Here is a 21111-nt window from a genome sequence, read left to right as displayed (position 1 = left end):
TTTGTGTTTACATTGTATCTCCATCAGTTTCCCTTCAGATTAGAAAAAGGTATAGCCCCCTTAGTTAGACATGTACTCATCTTTAAAAAGATACAATGTCGTCTATCAGACTTCTATGACCTCAGGTTCCAGAATATCAAGGCAACATTCTTTTCAAGGCATGCCTCACTTTGGTTTGAACCCAAGTTCAGAACTGATCTCCTTGTTGTTCAAGGGAAAGGATAGCCAGACAGGAAGACACTTACCATGATCTGGCCTGGGCATCACTTCTCCAGGTGCCATGAGGACGTGTCCTTGCTCAGTACACATGTGCCACTCTTCTCACTCATGTCATCTGGAGATGAGCATTTACTCTCCAACTTGAGGTAGGAAGTCAGGTATTTTTCTCCCAGGTTTTGCTGTTAGTTTGAATATCCAGCCAATCTTTTGGTAAAAGGAGCCAGGGGAAGAATAGCTTATGGGGAGAGTGGGCATTACCTAGCCTCATGTGTAATTGAAAAGGGGCAACTGTACTTGGCTCATGGAAGAAGGACCACTTGAGTTAAAGGGAATAGCTTCATTCTCAGTTTAAATTGTCTTATCCTGGCCAAGTGATACTTTACTTCTGGTGACTGCCTGTGATTTCTACCTCCTTGACATGAATATCTCAGAGAATTGACTTCAATTAAGAATTTGAGGTAAACAAGGAGGCCTGAGTGGAAGGTACAATAAATTCTTAGGACTGTATGCTTGATTAAAGAATTAACAGCAACTACCCAGATTGACATCCTGAATGTGGGGACAGTCAGTATTTGGTGGGGAAAGCGCCTAGCTTCTTAGGAGCTCTCTCCTCTTTGAAGAGGGAGAAGCCAAAATGAGGGAGGAGGGTGTTTTAACCTTTGAAGCATTACTAGGTAGGGGGCTCAGATGAGGCCGATGTCACCCCCCTGTTTACCACTGAAGCTTCCCTCTGTTTTTAGTGAGCACAGGTACCATCTCTCTTGGTTTTCTCAGGCCCATCTTGATTTTAGTACCAAAAGATTTTACTATCTTGAAAAAGTGAGACAGTTGGTCATCCTGACTGTATTTCAAGGTATTTGGGTAGCACATGCATCAGCTTAAAAACAAACAAACAAACAAACAAACAAAAAACTGACCCAGATTTCTCTGCCTTCTTCATTCTTCAGAACAGCAAAGAATGCCCATGTTATACACTGGATGTCAACGTCACGTTAACACTAGTTGCCACCAACTGCATGCCTCCCATGGACTAAGTACATGATAATGTTGAATACTTATGGTGACTAAGAGCTAGAGTACTGAAAACACAGTTGGAGGAGGAAGATGAGACCAGAGCTGAGGGCAGTGATAGGGTCTTTCTTAAGCTTAAAGAACTCGAATGTAGCTGATCTGGATTTGAAATTGACTGTGCACAAATTGCTTCTTGTGAATGGACAGTATCTGATTTGGCACAGTTCTGTGGGTATCAACTGTATCCATCATGTCCAAGCTTGTTCCTGTTCTTCATGGTGGCATAAGCATCCCTTGGGGGTCATATACAGATAAGCTGTCCAAGAAGTTGCAGTAACTACTTTCATCTCATCTCTAGTAGCCCCAGATTAAGATAAGCCACTTGCGTTGAATAATTCTCACTCTCTTTAGATAGGATTTTGCTATGCAGGCCTGGCTGGTCTCAAATTCTCTCAGGTACTGGGGTTACAGGTGTGCATTGTCATGCCTAGTCATCTTTCTATTTTTAATGAAGCAACTAAATGCCTGGCACATAGAAAGCTTGTAGGGAAGGGCTGGCATTGTTATTTTAATCACAACAGATGAGCCATAAGCTTGAACTGAAACATGTTTGCATCCATAAATCTAAACTTTTAATAAAATAAAAATTACCAAATATTCAGAATATTAGAATTGAGTTCTTACTGAGTTCAGAATTAGGCAAACACACGTGCGCGCGTGTGCGTGCGCGCGCGCATACACACACACACACATACACGTAATTTTTTCCAACAAGTAAAAGTTAGCTTCTCATTTACTTGATTTGGAGTAGATAGAAGACTGGCTTCCTTGCTGTGATAAAAGGTGTTATGCACATAATTTTAAGATAGAAGCAAAAAATTATTGTCTAGGGCTGTAAGCTGTAAATGGTTCATTTCAGGGAAAAAAAAATCTTTCCAGGTGCTCAGCCCTCAGAAATCCCTCCACTAAAATCAGAGATGATTGAAGCTTTTAGCATAATGATGGGAGCCCTCACTGGTAGGCATCATGCCGAGAAGGAAATGCCTTGGATTGTGGAGAGAGATGCAGAAAGCTTTTAGGCTATCCTCAGCTTTTATTTCATCAGTTCACACCTGAGAGTTATGTCCTTTACGATAGAATTGAAACAACGCAGTTCAAGTTGCATAATTTAGCCCAGAGGAGCTAGATTTGAGAAAGATGTGAGTACAATAGGAGCGACAGTGAATCTATTTGATCCAATCAGCAAATATTTATGGAGTACTCACTCAGTTTCAGGGTAGTGTGCTGGTGCTGGGCATACAAAGAGGAACAACAGCATGTGGCCCCTGGCAACGAGCTCACATGGAGGGAGATGAAATAGGACCAATATGAAAGCAGATTCTTCAGGACCAGTTTTAAATGTTCATAGGTGGCTATGACAAAAGACCCTAGGCTAGGTGGAATTAGTAAAAACTAATTCCCTGGGTTCTGGAGGTTGGAAGTCTGGGCTTGGGGGAGTATGGGTGGGTTCTGTGAGGCCTCTCGGGTCTCATGGTAATTGCTTGGCCTCTTCCTCCATCAGTCCCAGTAACTTGGGATTCCATCCCTCTGACCCACTGAACTTGGCTTCCTACGAGTCACCTCCATATACAGCCACACTGGGGGCTGGGGACTCAATATGTGTTTCAGGGAGCATATGACAATCCACAGAAATTATCCATAACTCATTTCAGAACAAATGTCAATACACATGTCATAATTTGTAAGGAGTAAGGTTTTCCTCCCACCACTGGTCTTGTCCCACCGCCGCGCCAGCCCCAATTAACACACCAAGACTCTGTATTAGATATAATGCTGTTGGCCAGGTACTAGTTTCTTATCGGCTAGCTCTGTCTTAATTATTAACCCTTTTCTATGTATTTCCACGTGGTCTTACCAGAAAGCCGGCGGTTCTGTTCTCTCCCTTCTCCCCATGCTGACTCCTCCTTTCTACTTCCTCTTTCCTACTTGTTTCTTAGTTCCGCCTATCTTGCTTTCCTATTGGCCAACAGTGATTTATTCATTAAACCAGTATGAGAATCATATATACAGAATGATATCTCCCATAATCTCCTCTTTTCTGTCTAAATAAAAAGAAGGGTTTTAACCTTAGCATAGCAAAATATATCACACAACAGTTATCAAGTAAGAATCACAGTTAACAATATTTAGTCCATTAACATTTAGCAAGATTTAAGAAAATATCCCATCATCTATTCTATCTTTGTGAGTCTAAAGACCTATATGTGTCTTATCTTTAAGCCTAAGGAAAACTATAACCATAACTATCTGTCTTCAGTTCCATCAAAGACCACAGAAGGATAATATATAAACTCTAGAAATGACAGCGACATCTTGCCTTTTCAGTCACCTGAAGTTCTTCTGTAATCTTCCATCTTCAGCCCATAGGCCATACTGTGTCTGGCAGACTCTTCAGCAAAGCAGGAAACTTTAAACTGTCTTCTTGTGTTGGCAGTTTGTCAGTCACTTTTCTTTGTGTCCTGCAGACTGTCTGGCAGACTCTTCTTCCATGAAGCAGGAACTCTGTAGCAATGTCCATCTTGAATCAGCAGTCACTTTTCTGTGGGTCCTGCATGTCCAGTTTATATAGCATAAAGTCAAACACTCCAGACAAGAGTAGTATCTTGTCCAAATGGCTAGTCTTGCCATATTGGAAGTAACTTCATAACACGTTTCTTTGATGTCCATCTTCCTTTCCGGTGCAGGTGGTGTTGCCAGGAGTATTTATGTCTTGCTGTCAAGAAAAACCCTAAACCATTTTAAATGCCATATTCTGTAGGTCTTTGAAAGGTTTGAAGAATGCCTATTCATCTTAAATACATCTCTATATATCTAGAAATCCTAACTAACTTAACTTTAAGTTTTGACTATTATAGGTAACTATCTAAAATCTGTACTAAATTATACATTACATTTCTAACAGTTATATAAACACAATACCTAAACAAAAGGAGAAATATACACATCATAAGATTGACCTTAAATTGTATCAATAAATGAAAATCCATTCCAACACAAAGTATTCTTATCTATACCATAATTCCCTTTTTGTCTTTAAAAATATTGGTTGTAATCATTAACCATTTATAACCAACCCCATTTAAATGTAAGCAAACACTTATAAACAATATTTGGGAATTTGGGTGTCGTCCTTTCCAAACTGCTTCCTGCTGGTAGGGGCGCAGTCATGGAGATCCTAAGAAGACCCAGAAATCCTGGCTGTAGTCTGCAAGGCTGGCTTGTCCCAACTGTTTTGAATGTTGGATCACCTGGGACTGTGTTTCAGGGGGTCTGGCTTGATCAAACCATGTTAGTCTGGAAGGAATCCACAACTTTTCATTTTCTGTGGAAACAAAAATAGAAATCCTTTTCCCTAGTAACTTGTCCTTAGACTTAAATTTTGAAGTCAAAGCATTTTTAAAATATATAAATTGGATTGATCCAGCAGCATTTGTTTTAACAGTTGTTATTTCCTCCGCAGTCAAAAGATACAAAGACAATATAATACCATACAATATCCATATTCTCTCCATCCTGGCTTTTTTATTATTGTGTTTCTTTTACTTTTATTTTTTATTTTTTGAGACAGGATTTCTCTGTGTAACTTTTATCCATCCTGGAATTCACTCTGCATACCAGGTTTACTTTGAAATCACAAGAGATCTGCTTGCCTCTGTCTCTCTAGTGCTGGGATTAAAAGTGTGTGTCATCATACCCAGCGCCTCACTGCGTTTTAAAAACCATTTTATTCTTTTTTTCTCCCAAGTCTACGTATATTTTAAAACACACTGTAAACCTTTAGAGGTTTTCTTAATGTGAATCTGTCTTTACTGTAAACCTTTATCTTTTTGTAGCCACACATCTTTTATCAGGTAAACAACAACATTGCTAAAATAAAAGTCATAGTTGTTTCTGCTGCAGTTTATCAAACATGGCGGCGGTTATTTTACCGCCAGCAATGAGAGTTGTGGCCACTGTCTTGGTCTATGCTGCCATCCAGCTGCATGTTGCCGGCTTGGAGATGTGGTCATTGCCATTGCCAGCTCTTGTACACACCAATAAATTGTTAGCAGTGCTTTTTTAAAGCCATGCGGTTTTTTGCCGCTTACGCTGAGTCAGGAAACCTCCCTTAAAGGAGCCTTGCAAATATCTGCTTCTTTCTCGCAAAGCAGAATCCAACAGAGAAAAATGCTGCTACTAAGAAACCTTGCTTGTCTCTGTTTTTTTGTTTCTAAAACCCTTTTTTAAGTTTTGTTAAATTTTAAGTGGAAGTTCTTATTAGCCACGTGGGCGCCATATGTAAGGAGTAAGGTTTTTCCGCCCGCTGCGCCAGCCCCAAATAATACACTGAGACTCTGTATTTGATATAATGATGTTGGCCAGGTACTAGTTTCCTATCGGCTAGCTCTGTCTTAATTATTAACCCTTTTCTATGTATTTCCACGTGGTCTTACCGGAAAGCTGGCAGTTCTGTTCTCTCCCTTCTCCCCATGCTGACTCCTCCTTTCTACTTCCTCTTTCCTACTTGTCTCTTAGTCCCTCCTATCTTCCTTTCCTATTGGCCAACAGTGCTTTATTCATTAACCAGTATGAGAAACATATATACAGAATGACATCTCCCATCAATAATCCTTTTTCTTTACATATGTCTGGGCATTTACAAATTCATTTACAAATTTCATTTACAAATGAAAGGGCATTTACAATTTTGTTTTGAAATCATCTGTCTATAAGTAATTGTTATCCACTGGCTCTTGCTTTTAAGCAGCCATGCCTCTGCAAACTTTTGAGGAACAAGAAAACTGAACATATTTTCAAATACAATAAAATATTTGTGGGTTGGACTGAATGTGGTGACATAAGTCTTTAGCTCTGCACTCAGTAGACAGAGGCAGATTCATCGCTATGAGTTCCAGGCCAGCCAGGAGGACTGCATAGACCCTGTCTCAAAATCAAACACCAAAAACAAAAACACACCAAACAACAGCAGAATTCATGAGTCCTATTTGACAATGAAATGGACAGAATGCTAACTTTTAGTGTTTAATTTAGCATTCATGGTTTATACATTTTTCCAAGTCTTAAGAACAAAGGATCTTAAATTGCTAATTAGAGCTAAGTATTATTTTTAATGCCTAACAGATATGAGGACTAGGTGCTCTGGGGGCCACTGGCCTCCCTTCTGAGCTCTTGTGTAGCATTCCCAGCTCTTTGTTTAGCATCTTGATGACTCACTGGGTCTTTGGACTAGGTGTGTTTCAAGCATCCTCCCTTCTTGCCTACCATCTGTTCTGTTTTCCTTGCCATTCCTGTTACATGGACACTGCCTAGCTGGTGAAGACTTGTGAGCTATTGCAGTCACCAGTGTCTTCCAAATCCACTGCAAAAGGTGAATGCTTGCATAAGAATTACCTGGAAACCTGTTATGGTAGTGACTTCTAGACTTCTTTAGAGACCTGTGCAGTTGGTCTGGGGCAAGGCTTTGAAACTTGTTTCAACAAGTTGTCCTGTTTGGTAATGCTTGGGCAAGCTATTAGCTTTCTTGTCACTGTGTCAGAATGCATGATATAAACAGCTAAAAGAAAGAATTATGTGTTTTGGCTTATGATTTCAGAAATTTCAACCCATATTCCTTAACTCCATTGAATATGGGCCCATGTTTAGATCATCATGGTGGTGGGAACATATGAAGAAAGATAGTGTATACCTTAGGGTAGTCAGGAAGCAGGGAGGGACAGAGGGAGGAAGAGACTGGTCTTTGGACCCTTTAAAGTCTACCTTCAAAGACACGATCCATGAAGTACTTCTTCCAAATAAGCCTTACCACCAAAAGTTTCCAGAAGCCCTCCAGATCACACCACCAGCTGGGGACCTTCAACACAACAACAATAATAGCAGGAAGTATTGCTGTGATGGGAAATACATGTCATTATACCAGAACATCTTACTGATTTTATTGCTCTAAATCAGGTCTGCAAGGGCTCCCCAGCTGTTTGCCCACAGCACAATACAATCTTATGATTGGTCAGACATTTTTCCCTTTGACTTCTTGGGCATGTAGAACTTGGTGACCTACTACAACAGTGGTTTCTGGGGAAATGGTATTGTGTCTTGTTTATTTTATTTCAAATGTGAGGCAGATTCCTTCTTTAATTTTCCATAGCACGTTCCAGGAGGCTTGCTGTAGGAGAGTCATACAACAAGGTAATGAATACACAGTGCAGGCTCAGGCTTATTCTAGGCCCCACTGACTCCAAGTTGACCCAACTTTCCCATGAACCTGGAAGCAGCTTACCTTCATCCACAGAAATGACTGTTGCCCTTTCCCTGACTGAAATTCAGGTGAAGCTTTCCACCTAAGGAAGAGGAGGAAGTTTTCCCCTCACTTCATGTTGCACCCCAGGCCCTTGAACTCTTGTTTCCTAATTTAGAGTTATAGAAAGTGGAAATATTTGTTCCTAACACAAAAATCAACATCAAACTAAAGTTGTGGGATATTCTGTCCTGGGGCCATCCACACGTCAACTCCAGTAGCCGAGCCCAGGTTTCTAGCTGCTCTCTCAGCCCTTCCTGTCATTCTTTAACAGATGCTCACCACTCTTGGGTTATAGTGTAGTTCACCTGTGGTGCACCCTCTAGACGCAGTGGAGTAATGATATGTCTTCCAGTTGATACAGTAAGTCCCATGAGGTAGTTTCCCCATCTGAACTGACAGAAAGTAGGGGTCTTAAACCACTTAGCTGAAGTCACGTCACCATGGGTGGACATGGCTGGGATCTGGCCTGATGTCCCGTTGTTTCAAATTTGTGAATTTAGCTATCATGAAACCCTGGCAAACACTCAGGTGATAGATTGGACATTGGATTTAAGGGATAGATTGGTCCTTAATGGGACAAAAAAAAAAAAAAAAAAAGTCAGAGAAGGCATGCTGAAAGAGGGAAATGACTGAGCCTGGATTATGACCATGGGTCTCTGGTCTCTTCTTTATTGTTCTGTCTTGATCAATGGTTATCATTCTTCAGCATCTTTATTAACAAGTAAATCATCATCCTTGACTCTCCAGGAGCCAAGTACCAGCTCGTGCCGTGGTAAAGCAGCCTCTCCGTGGAGCCAGTGGCAGGACCACAGTCACAGCCATTGTTCAGACTGGTGGGGACTGGAGCACCGGACTCTTCAATGTCTGCAGAGATAGAAAAATCTGTACGGGTTTCTTTTCCCCTCAAACTCCTCCTTACCCTTTTCTTCCCTGAGGTATCAGTAAGTGGGAAAGCTACCCCAGCACAAGGTCAGAAAGTAAATGACTTCAGAATAACTGCACTAGCCTAGTGCCTCAAGCCTACTCCTTAATTGGGGGGAGGGAATGATGTTTTTCAACAATGTAGACCTGTTCATAAAATAAGTGGTATTTTAAAGATATTTTTATTTAAATGATAGAATCCATGTTGGCAAAGATATATAAAATAGCCTTCTTTATCCACTAGAAATGACAGTGTGAACTGGTAGAGAATAGCAAGAGTTATAATAACTTTCTACCTGATAACTACATTTCTTAGTAGGAGCATAGTCTGAGGGAATAAATTATGCTCCAAATTTACCAGGAACATTAACACTGTAGCATTTTTTTCTGTAGCAAAGCTTGGAACAGCACACGTGTTGCATCCTTCCACTAAATTATTACACAGCCAGGAAGAGTCATGTGTTAGGGTGACATTTAATGAGTAAGAAGACCTGTGTACAGTTTTGATTTTATTAATTAACTTACTTTTTGAGACAGGGTCTCGTTATGCTTCTCTGGCTGGTGTGGAGCTCATAGAGATCCGCCTGCCTCTCTCTGCCTTCTGAGTGCTGAGACTGAAGTGCGTGGTACCACACCTGGCTTGCATATGTTTTGGGTTTAAGAAGCTGAGCGAGTGTGAAATTGTGTTCATTAAATTCCATCTTGAGGAGGTGAAAGCATTTAGAACAAAAGTACAGAAGGATACAAATATTATTATTTACAGCAGATGTCTCCAGATGGCAGACTAACAAATACATTTCATTTTTTGTTTTTATTATGTCTTCAAAATCTTCATGAGGAACATGTATGACTCTTGTAGCAAGAATGATCTGAAAGGAAACCCCCTTGGTTGACTGAGATCTTTCCTGGCTCTGGTTCAGTTGTCAAGAGATTCTAGTTTCATGACTGACCTCTGACCTCTGGCATAGAGCAAAGGCACATTGAGCCACCGTTTCAGCTGCCATGTGTCAGGGTCCCAGAACCCATGAGAAGCAAGTATTGTGACCTGCTTTCTGTCTTTCCTCTTCTCCCCAGATAGAGTCCACATACTTAGAAGGCTATGGGAAGATTTTAAAAGAAGATCTACTTTAAATTTAAAAATACCATTTAATAATCATAAAATAGAAAAACATAAGAGACACCCAAAGGAGAGAACAGTATCTATAAGGTGCAGATATCTTGGTGCATCACCCTCCCCCAGATCCCTTACATATGTGTGTGCATAATTTACACAAATGGAAGAATTACAGATACACATTCCTAGACACCTCTGGTTGAATTTCACCACACATTTAGGTGATCATGCCACATAAGCACCACCACAGCTAATTTCTTAAATTGCTTTATGAATCCCCTTGTGCCACAGCTTCTTTATGCCAGATGCTCCTGTCGGTGGACCTTTATGTGGTTTACTCAAATCAATGCTGTGTGATTTTGCTTGATCAGATGTTGTTTTTGCATAGTGTGAGGATATCTGTCTTGGGTAATTGCTAGTGAGTAAACTTGCTGACCAAACAGAACATGCCTCTTTAAATTATGGTAGGTGTCGCCTAGTGGCTTTCCTTCTGGAAGGTGAGTTAATTCACACTCCCACCACCGACGCATGTGTGTGCTTCGTTCCTCTCTAAATATCTTATTATTGGAAGTTTCAGCTCCCTTGCAAGTGTGCTGTGCTTAAGTTTCCACCTGCCTTTCCTGCTTCTGCTCTCTGGGCCTCTGCACTACAGCTTCTTGTCTTTGTCCTGACTTGCCTGTGAGTGAGAAGAATGGCAATCCCCACACAAGAGTAGAGAATAGACTATTGAAGTGAATGTGTGCCACAAATCCCTGTTGACCTTGAGCTCTATAAAAGAAGAGACAAGGATCCTTCTTTAGTAACATCTCATTTTTATAAGGAGAATGTACGGATAGGTGTGGGTACCAGTGTGCATGGGCAGAAGTCAGAGGAGGGCATCTGATAACCTCCTATATTACGCTCCATTTTATACTCCTTTGATACAGGGCTTCTTATTGAACCTAGAGGTAGCCTGGCAGCCCTCAAACCCCACCACTCCTCCTGTCTTTGTCTTCCAAAGTCCTGGCATTTCAGGTATGCATGCTGGTTTGTTATGTGGGTGCTGGGATCCACACTCAGGTCCTCATGGTTGCACAGTGAACATTCTTAATCACAGAGCCATCTCTTCAGTCCCTTTCCCACAATCTTAGTGGTTACACACTCATGCTTTACTTGTTTACATATATTGTAAAATATATGTTACAAATATACTTACATTTGTAAATTTTGTGATACAGATATGCTACAATGCTGTTCTTGCAGATGTCTTTTTGTGCAGTTGCATAAGCATTACTCTATGCACTGATCAGTGAAATTATTCATTCCTAGAACATTTTAAATCTTAATAAGTTGGGCAAAGTTATTTACTATGGCTAGGCCAGTTCCCACATCCATGTATTGTTACTTTATGTCCCCAAACATATATTAAAAATGAGGCATTCTTGTGAGTAGCGAGTGCTGGATTAAAGGTGTAAACCCCCACCACCTGATAGTATAGAAATATAAAATGTGAGAACATATGGACATAGGTGTAGTACTAGGACTTTGGGGCCAGACTCCTGGAGTTCAAATCTGACTTCTGCCCTTCACCGACAATGTTATGAATTTAGGGGAAATTACTTAGTTCTTCTGGAGATTAGGTGAACTAATTATAAAATAAGGCTAGTAAGAGGACCTATTTTAGTCATGGATTAGTTTTCTGAGATAGGGTCTTAGTAAGCACAAGCTGTTCTACAATTTCCTATGACTCCCAGGCTGTCCTTGAACTCATGATCCTTCTGTTTCAGTCCCACAAGTACTGTGATTATGGGGCAAGCTGTCATGTAGGCCTTAAAAGTACCTAATTTACATGATTATTTCAAAGATTAAATGAATTAATATTACAAAATATTTTCAGCAAGAGCTTGGCACATGGTGAACTCTTTATAAATATTAGTTATTATGAAATAAAAGTTTGGGCTTCATAAATTTTTTAAAAAACCACAGCTGACTTCTGTTTCAAAGTGATTGAATTTGAGTATTGTGGTTTGAATGAGGATGTTCCTCATAGGCTCATATGTTTTAATGCTTGGCCCCAGATGGTGGAACTGTTTGGGAAGGATTAGGTTTAGCCTTGTTGGAAGAGGTATCACTTTTTTTTTTTTTTTTTAAAGGGTGGGTTTTGAGGTTTCGAAAGCCTACATCATTCTCAGCTCTTTCTCTGCCTCTTGCTGTGGATCAGATATGAGCTCTCAGCTCCAGCACCATGTCTGCCTGCTGTCATGCTCACCACCATGTTGGGCATGGACTCTATCCCTCTGGAACCATGAGCCTCCAATTAAATGTGTTCTTTTAGAAGTTGCTGTGATCATGGTGTTTTGTCTCTTCAGTAGAAAAGTAAGACAAATGTCTAAAAAGCACAATTCCATAGCATGATTATCTGACAGGGAGATTAAAGATCAACCATGCAACCAACCAACCCACCAACAAAAACCCAGCATGTGGGTCCTAACATGGTGCAGAGGTGCTAAGGCACAATCAACTTTTTTACAGGGTGCAGTTCAGTTCAGAGATGTGTAAATAGGACTGATCAGTTGCTTAATTTGCCAGCTTTACAATTAGGCAAATTTTTATTAATTGCTTTGTTTGTGGGAATTTACAGTATTTCATAATCTTCACAGACTGTGCCATTGATTTCAAATTGCCCTAATTCAAGGTTGCAGATGTTGGGAGCCCTCTGTGCTTGCTGGTAATTTGCTAGACCTTTTGCTGTTTTCTGAATTGTTCAGACTAGTTGTCAGTGCTGAGTAGGGTCTCTTGTTCTGCTTGGAAATTATTTTTTAGTGCTGGGGACTGATCCTTGTTCAGTCTATGCAAGCATATTACGATGGAGCCATATCCTGGGGAGTCAGGATGTTTTTCTTTAAATTCAGGATAAAATGTCTCAGAATTACTTGAGGCTACATTTAGTTTTTTTTTTTTTTTTTTTTTTTTTTTTTTCCAGCTACATGGTACTTACCATACCTTTGCATTTGGTGTACCAGAAGCTGTGGTGACTAACAGGTCACATGTGCTACAATGGTAAAAATAAAAATTTTAACAAAAGCAGATGCTGGCAACCATATCAAGCCATCAGAAGTCTTGAATGTTGTCAGAGGGGGTATGGAATGGTACAAATGTTTTGCAGAAATATTTCTCTATATTTGTAGAATTAAACATGTGACCTAGCAATTCCACTCTCAAGAAATGATTCAAATAAAATGAAGGTATATATCCACACATGGAATTGGAGCTATGTCATATAAAGGCTTACTTATGAGTATTCTTAGTGTTGTTAATATAAAAAAATAGAATAATAAAATGTCGATTAGTGACAGAATAAACAGTTTGTAGAATATTCATATAATGAAATGCTAATTACTCAACAGTAATAACTACGGATTCATATAACAACATGACTAACCCTAAAAAAAAAAAAAAAACCTCATGATACTGCACAAAAACAAAACAGTTATAAAAGTAAGTGTGATTCCCTTGAGATGAGGGCTGAAAGAGGGCAAAATTTACTTAATGGGGATAGAAGTCATGGCTGTGTTTCCCTCAGGAATAGGGATGGCAAGGGTGCGATTTCCTGTTGTATAGGTGAATACAATTATTAATTTCACCCAAAAGAACATTTAAGATTTGTGCATTTTCATATATAAAATAATCCTTTGATTAAAATTTTAGCATGTATGCTGCATATTCTTATGTCAACTTGACAGAAGCTAAAATCATCTGAGAGGAGGGGACCTCAATTAAGAACATAACTATAAGATTGGGCTGTAGGCAAACCTGTAGGGAATTTTCTTAATTAGTGATTGATGAGGGAGGCCCAGTCTATTATGGATGGCATCAACCCTGGGCTGGTGGTCCTGGGTTCTATAAGAAATCAGGCTGAGCAAGCCATGAGAAGAAAGCCAGTAAGAAGCACCCCTCCATGGCCTCTGCATCAGCTCCTGCCTCCAGGTTCCTACCCTATTTCAGTTCCATTCCTGACTTTCTTCAGTTTTGAACATTTAGAAACATAAGCCAAGTAAACCCTTTCTTTCCCAAGTTGCTTTGATCATGGTGTTTCATCATAGCAGCAACAACCCTAAATAAGACAGGATGTTTACAAAGACTAGTTATCATGGCATTTTTTTTTGTTGGTTCATTGTCCAATTATTTGAAGTCATCAGGATTGTCATCTCTTTTCAGTTTTAGGTGATGTAACATCTTAACTGTGTGTCAGGAGCTCTTAACTTGTGGCGTATTAATAGTTTTCAATGGCTCTATGAACTCCACGAAAGGGTATGCACAATTTGCCTACCCATGTGTATGTATTTTCTTTTCCCTTCTAGAGCAAGTTCATAACAGCCCTGTGGCCTCAAACATCTTTAGAATAGAATCCATGTTAGAGAGTTCACTCAGTCTGTGTAACAACCCATATCAACAGTTAATGGTTAATGAAGTAATAAGTGGAAAGCATTTCCAGTTGACACTCAAGGGTCCAGTTGCCTATTGGATTACAGATTAAAATGAACAAATGTCAGTAGCTCTGTGAGGCTAACAAAAATTAGAATAGCCCCTGACCTGAGAAAGATAATAAAGCCCTGGTAAGAATAGGAGACAGAGTCAGTGTATACCCAAAAGGTTTTCTATCATTTTCTATAGGAAGGGTTCTCTTATTCAAGGATCTTCTAGTGTTCTAGGTCCATGTTAAGTAATGAAATTGGATAGGCAAACATAACAAGTATCAGTTATGATTGAAAAATTACTTAACATTTTTGACAGAAAAAACAAAACACAAAAAACCCCAGTTACCATAATCAGTGCTAACAGAATTGTGTCAGGTTCAGCTTTGGCAATATTTAACCAAAGAATATAATTTTGATGTGGCCAGGTAATGGCAATTTTCTAGCTCTGAGTTTTGAGAATTGTTTATTCATTCTTTGTCCCTGGTCACAGGCAGACAATGCAGTGTTGAATTGATGGTGCAGGGTTGTGAATTTATTTAAAATGTGAAGTCGGCCCCTGAATATCTGAGAACACTGGCTTTCTTTTATGTGCAATTGACAGGTTTCTGTGGTCTCTTTTGTCCCATGTGTCTTGAGTGTGACATTGCCAGGCATTATGGAGAGTGTCTTTGTTGGCCACTGTTACCAGGGTCTACCTTTGCATTGAGAATTGGCACCAGAGAGAGACATAAAATACAGGTAAGGGAAATTGAGGCATGTATGAATCTAAATCTTTAGGAGATCTTGGATGCTTTTTCAACCTATGGTTCCCCAAAGTTATTGAGAGTGGGGGGGGGGAGAGGATATATAGATATATATTAGTAAAGATGCTTAAAATACCATTTAATGAAAAGTGGTGGGGAATGAAAATCCTGCTCACTCCTAGTTTTCAATGGTTCTATGCCCAATGAAATGCTGTATAATGAAGAGTATCTCCAAGAAGAAATCATATTGCAGGCTGTTGATCAACTGGTTTGGTCAACTTACACTTCCTGAGATGTACTTTGATGCATAGAAATAGGAGATTGTAGCTGCTAACCCTTCCCATCTACAAGCAGAAAACCACACATATGTCTCTTACTTTTTAAAGACATGGCAGATGGAATCAAACCTACTTTGGAGGTACTTGTGAGGTCTGGCTTAAAGTGTAACCCATGTGACCCATGTAGAATTATCTTAGGGGATTCCATGGGGTTCTTAACTTCTAGTAGGGACAAGACTGAAGCCTGTGAGATGGTGAGGAGAGATGGGAGACAACACATGTAGACACAGAGGATCTTCAAAAGGGAACCTTCTGTGTTGGACACACAGACACACAGAAACTGAAACACAGACAGACTCTCTCAAAAATCTAGGCATTTTGTGGGATGATCCCTATAATACCTTTTTATGTGAACAAAACAAGACTTGTGTAACTCTTCATATATAAGGACTATATGTGTAGCCTGATGAAGTTTGCCTGGAAACGTAACTGGTAACTAATGATTGTCTCCAGACAGGTAGTGTAGGGTGGCTGGGGACAGCTCTGGGGGAGGAGAAAGGAGAATTTCTTTTTACTTCCCCCCACTTTTTACTATGGGGATTTGGGACCATTTTAGTTTATTACCTGAAGGGACATTAACCCTCTAGAGACTATAGCTCTGACAGCCCTAGCCCTTCTCTGAGTCCTCTGCTTTGCTAAAATCTGTTAGATTACATTGCTAAAGTTAGCCAGCAAGGTCTAATCCTTTATTTGGCCACTTCTTCCTCCTGAGACTGACTACCAAGGTCCAGCTATGGAAGTATTGAAGTCCACCAATCAAAGCCCCCTTTGGCTCACCTCATTAACATGCCCAATTAAAATTAAACACTCATCCTAACACAGGGATCCCTTTTATCTTTAAAAGCTGGGGTTCTTTCCTTCTTTTTTTTTTTTAAAGCTTTTTTATTACATTTTTTTCATTTATTTTACATATCAACCATAGTTTCTCCTCCCCCTCTCTTCCCATTCACCCCTCCTGCATTCAGAAAGGGACAGGCTTCCCATGGGAGTCCACAAAGCTGGAAGCAGGACCAAGCTCCTCCCCCTGCATCAGGGCTGGGTGAGGCATCCCTGCATAGGAAATAGATTCTAAAAAGTCAGCTCATGTGCCAGGGACAGGTTCTGATCCCACTTCAAGGGGCCCCACAAACAGACCAAGCTACACAACTGTTATCCATATGCTGAGGACCTAGGTTGGTCCCATGCAAGGCTCTCCAGCTGTCAGTTCAGAGTCTATGAGCTCCCACAAACTCAGGTTAGCTGTCTCTGTGGGTTTCCCTGTCATGATCTTGACCGCACCCCCTTGCTCATGCAATGCTTCATCCTCTCTTCAACCGGACTCCCAGAGCTCAGCCCAGTCTTAGCTGTGGATCTCTACATCTGCTTCCATCAGTACTGCATGAAGGCTCTATAATGACAGGGTAACCAACAATCTGATTACAGGGAAAGGCAGTTCAGGCACCCTGTCCACTATTGCTAGGGATGGAGCTAGAAAAAAAAAAATCATCCTGAATGAGGTAACTCAGACTCAAACATGGTATGTACTCATTTATAAGTGTATACTAAAAGGTGCCATTTTCTCATGTGCCATGTCTGTTTCCTTCCTGTCCAGTGGCAGCTCTTTGTTATCCTCTGCTTGGGACAAATACCCCTGCCCGCTTTCTCTTGTTCCCTTCCCCTTCTCCTTGGTCCCCTATCTCCTGTGTTGTCTCTTATCCCTTGCCCTCTGTCCCTCTGGGGCAAGTAAACTTAGTGCTCAGAACTTGCTCTTGGAGTCCTGAGCTGATACTTTTCCTTTCATTATCTACTACAAAAATAAATAAAATGATTCTAAGAGACAACTAAAAAGAAAAATTGGAATTTTCAGTAAGAGGCACATGTCAGAAATTGAATGGGCAGAGCTCTGAACTATAGATATTGACCAGCTACTGCTTGACACTTGGCTACCCAGTGTTCTAAGTACTGACTAAGTATTCGGTTGATCTTGGAAGCAGAGGGTGGGATGGACCAGCAGGTAACGTTACAGAGAAACAGAAGCAGTCCTGTATACTTTGGTCTTGCCCTAGGGGACACTCTGTGAAGATTGGATGGTGGTGCATTGCTGCTGGCCTTTCTCCGTCTGTCAGATGGCCCGAGAACTCAAGATTAGAACCTCCCAACTCTACGAAATCTGTGCAGTCCAAGCACCCAAGGACACCCTGGTTTGATAGCACCCATCCTGCCCTCACTATTCTACACCTTCTTCTCAAACCTGTCTTAAAGTTTTTTTTTTTTTTTAATTCCTATAGGTTTTCACTGGAGTAGGAGAATAAATGATTTGCTCACTACTGTCTCTGTTGTGTTATGATTCCCCTGAGGTCTTGAGGTCTTGAGTATTTTCTGAGTTTGCTATTTTGGTCTAGCCATGCAGAGTACCTTCTAGAGGTGAGTGATATGTACTCCTCTCCCGCAGGGTTGGAGGTTAAATTTTTTCCTGGCTTTCTGATGCTGTCATTTCCTGAGAGGTACCTGTGAGACCGGAAAAATTCCCCAAAGTATCAGTGATGGGTGGGGCATGATTAAGTAGGCACTGGTGTCTTTGAAACAGTAATTCATTGCCCTTTCCCTGGTCCAAACTCCTTCAGTCTTAATTGTGTAAGAAGAAACTCTGAAGTTGGTGCTAATCTTGAACTCTTCTCCAACACTTGCAGTCTCCTTGCTCCAGGCTCAAAAATCATAATTGTGTGAATGTTGTGGTTAAATTGTTTCCTGCTTCTCCTGTACCGCAGGGGGGAGGGGGAAGCATAGCAACCCAGCCCCTGGTACCTGTGAAGAAGGCCCTATCTGGAGGTTTTTACAAATGTGATGAAATTAAGATATGGTTAATAGGGTTGGTCCTAATCTAGCATGATAAACATTCTTTAAAGAATAGGTAGGGGTAGAGACACATGTGAAGTCATGTGAAAACTGTGGTGGACATTGGAGTGATGATGCTAACAGGCAGGGGCTGCTTAGGGATGCTGAAGCTGGAAGAGGCAAGGGAGAATCCACCCCCAGAGGTGTGGAGGACACATGGTCCTGCCAATATCCTGAGTATGGATTTACCCTCTAGAAATGACAGAACTAGTTTCTATTGTTTCAAGATACCAAGTTTGTGGGAATGTACACATCATCCCTAGGAAGCTAGTGTGGCAACTGCCTATCCTGTGAATAAAGTATGCCATCTAGTTCTTGTCAACAGCACAGAGCTGAAGAGCCCAAACTCCTATTAACTGACTGTGCATCTATAGGCAGTTTTGATACCTCCTGTGTCTCAGTTTTTCATGGATAAAGGGAGTGGTAACAGTATTGAGGTTATAACAAGTCAAGCCACTTGGTGCTGTGCTGAGCAAGAAGCATTACGCATTAAAAAAGCATTTTTCCTTTCTTCCTTTTCTTTTTTTTTATTCTTTCCTGTTTTTGTTTGTTTGTTTGTTTTTTGAGACAGGGTTTCTCTATTTAGCCCTGGCTATCCTGGAACTTATTCTGGGCCAGTCGAGCCTCTAACTCAGAGATTTGCTTGTCTCTGCCTCCCAAGTGTTGGAATTAAAGTAGTGTGCCACCATTGCCTGGCTTTTTTTTTTTTGGGGAGGGGGAGACATGTAAATACATCATTGATAATTTATGGCTGTAGTGGTTTGAAAGAAAATGGCCCCTAGGAGGTGTGGCCTTGTTAGAATAGGTGTGGTCTTATTGGAGGAAGTGTATCACTGTGGAGGTGGACTTTAGTGTTTCATATGCTCAAGCCACGCCCAATGAGACAGAGTACTACCTGTTGCCTGTGAATTAAAATGTGAGAACTCTCAGCTCCTTCTCTAGCACCACATCTGCCTGCATGCTTCCACATTCTGCCATGATAATGGACTAATCCCCTGAAACTGTAAGCCACCCCACTGAATGTTTTCTTGGAAAACAGTTGCTTTGGTCATGGTATCTCTTCACAGCAATAAAAACCCTAAGACAATGGCTGTCTTATATTTCTAGAAAATTGAACACAGAGTTTCATAACTGCTGAGCCATTTCTCCATGGGTTACAGGGACAGAACTTAAATGGCCAGGCTTGCACAGCAAGTGTTTTTCACTGACTGAGCCATCTTAATGGCCCAATACTAACAAGCTCAAAGTGCTCTGCATATTTTGAGCTATTCAACCCTTAATATTTCTTCCTGAAGAACACTTCAGAAAAGAGGCCTGAGCCACAGAAATACAAGTGACCTTCCATATCCTTTTGAGACCACATGGCTGCCCAAACTAAGACTTTCTTTACAGAGGTGAATTCATCATGTCCCTGTCCCTAATTACTTCCAGGAAATCACTTTTGGATGCTCAGAGCAGTTGCTAGGAGCTGGACCTCTTGGGGGAAAATGCTCCAATGCTCCATGTTGACATCAACCAACAGCAAAAAAAAAAAAAAAAAAAAAAAAAAAAAAAAAAGCAGGCCCAGTGGAGTGGACAGTTAAACAAAAATAAACCTGTTTTTATTGTTTCATGCTAAACCACATACCAGGCTTCATAGGCTCAAATTGGCAACAATACTTAGTTTTGGCAAAGAAGCCTGGAGTAATCTCTGCACTTTTACACAGTGGACCCTGTCTGAAAGAAGCAAAGATGGTGGCGGCTCATGCAGAGGACAATGGCCCAGTCTGACTCTGATGATATAAAGGCTGTGTGTTCGTAACATGAGAAATAAATGAAGATCAGACTGCAAACTGAAGATCAGAGAAGCAAAGAAACCAAGCCAATAGATCTTACCTCCACCAAGCTGAAATTGCAATCCTGTTTCCATGAATCCTCAGAGGCAAAAGCTCTCACTCAGTTCTTGTCTCCTGCTTTTACTACTTTCTCTGCATAACCATATCACTCCTGTCTGCACCTCCCTAGTGCTGGGATTAAAGGTGTGTGATCCCAAGTGCTGGGATCAAAGGTGTGAACTCTTACTCTTCCCTCTGGTGTAGGCCAGGTTGGCCTTGAACTCAGAGAGATCCATCTGCCTATTTCCTGAATCCTGGGATTAAAGATTTGTGCCGCCACTGCCTGGGTAGCTAGTATGGTTGCTTGGATTAAAGGTATTTATCACTGATGCCTGACCTCTATAGTTTGTGACTGGCTTTGCTTTCTGAATCCTCAGGTAGGCTTTCATAAATCATAAATAGTATATCATCACATGTGTTAGTGGGCCTGTTCCCCAAGGATCCCCCTTTCCATTTGCTGTTTCTGATCAGTAAAGAACAGAGTTTCATCAGAGACAGATTCAGGCAAGTCAAACTCAGGGCGAAAACACTGTGTCTACAACAGGGTCATAGAACATGAAAGAAAATTTATAGGACAGTTCTTGGCACATAGTACAGAGTGATCCTGAAGGGAGATGGCATTGGGCCACAACTCATGATTTCTCTAAAAGAACATGTCAAGGCCAAGAAAAAGACTTGACCAAAACCTGTGCTCCTTGTGAGCACTATCATCCACTACTAGATGTTTCTGTGACAGACAATAACTGAGACTAAACATCCGTTGGCTGCATCTATTCACCAGCTGTGTGAGTTGGACAGAGCAGAGACCCTGGTATAGCCCCAGGGGACACTGTACAGATCGGCTGGTGCTTCTCTTGGCTTTCCCCCATCTGTCAGGTGGCCTGAGGATGCTCGACAAGAACTTCCCAACTCTATGTAATCTGTGAAGTCTGTGAAACTGGTACAAATCTGAAAATTACCCAACAGTGATGGCACAGTCTGCTTATTATAGAGAAAGTCCTTTTGGTTTTACCAGGATGCAGACTGTGGAACAAATCTCTGGTGATGCCCTGTGGGGTTGCAATGCCAACACACAGGCAAGAAACATTCCAAAGGAACCTGTACAGAATGTCACACATCACAAATCTAGAACACAAGCCAAGAGAAAGCTCCTTGATGCTCTTCTGTTTACAGCTAAGGACCACAGCTGCATTACTGGGATACTC

General features: G+C 40.9%; 1 protein-coding gene across 1 annotated transcript; it reads left to right on the top strand.

Moving 5' to 3' along the window:
- Positions 1-228: 228 nt before the first annotated feature.
- On the top strand, positions 229-17390 carry Plac8l1 (PLAC8 like 1). The gene is made up of 4 exons (XM_051201179.1): positions 229-365; positions 8333-8469; positions 14679-14815; positions 17204-17390. The coding sequence occupies exons 1-4, from the start codon at positions 247-249 to the stop codon at positions 17342-17344; spliced, it is 534 nt and encodes a 177-aa protein (XP_051057136.1). The 5' UTR covers positions 229-246; the 3' UTR covers positions 17345-17390.
- The last annotated feature ends 3721 nt before the right edge of the window (positions 17391-21111 follow it).

Source organism: Phodopus roborovskii, unplaced genomic scaffold, assembly GCF_943737965.1.
Source record: "Phodopus roborovskii unplaced genomic scaffold, PHOROB, whole genome shotgun sequence".
In the NCBI taxonomy this organism is placed as follows: Eukaryota; Metazoa; Chordata; class Mammalia; order Rodentia; family Cricetidae; genus Phodopus; species Phodopus roborovskii.
Note: the sequence above shows the minus strand (reverse complement) of the source record. Positions and strands in the feature narration are given on the sequence as shown.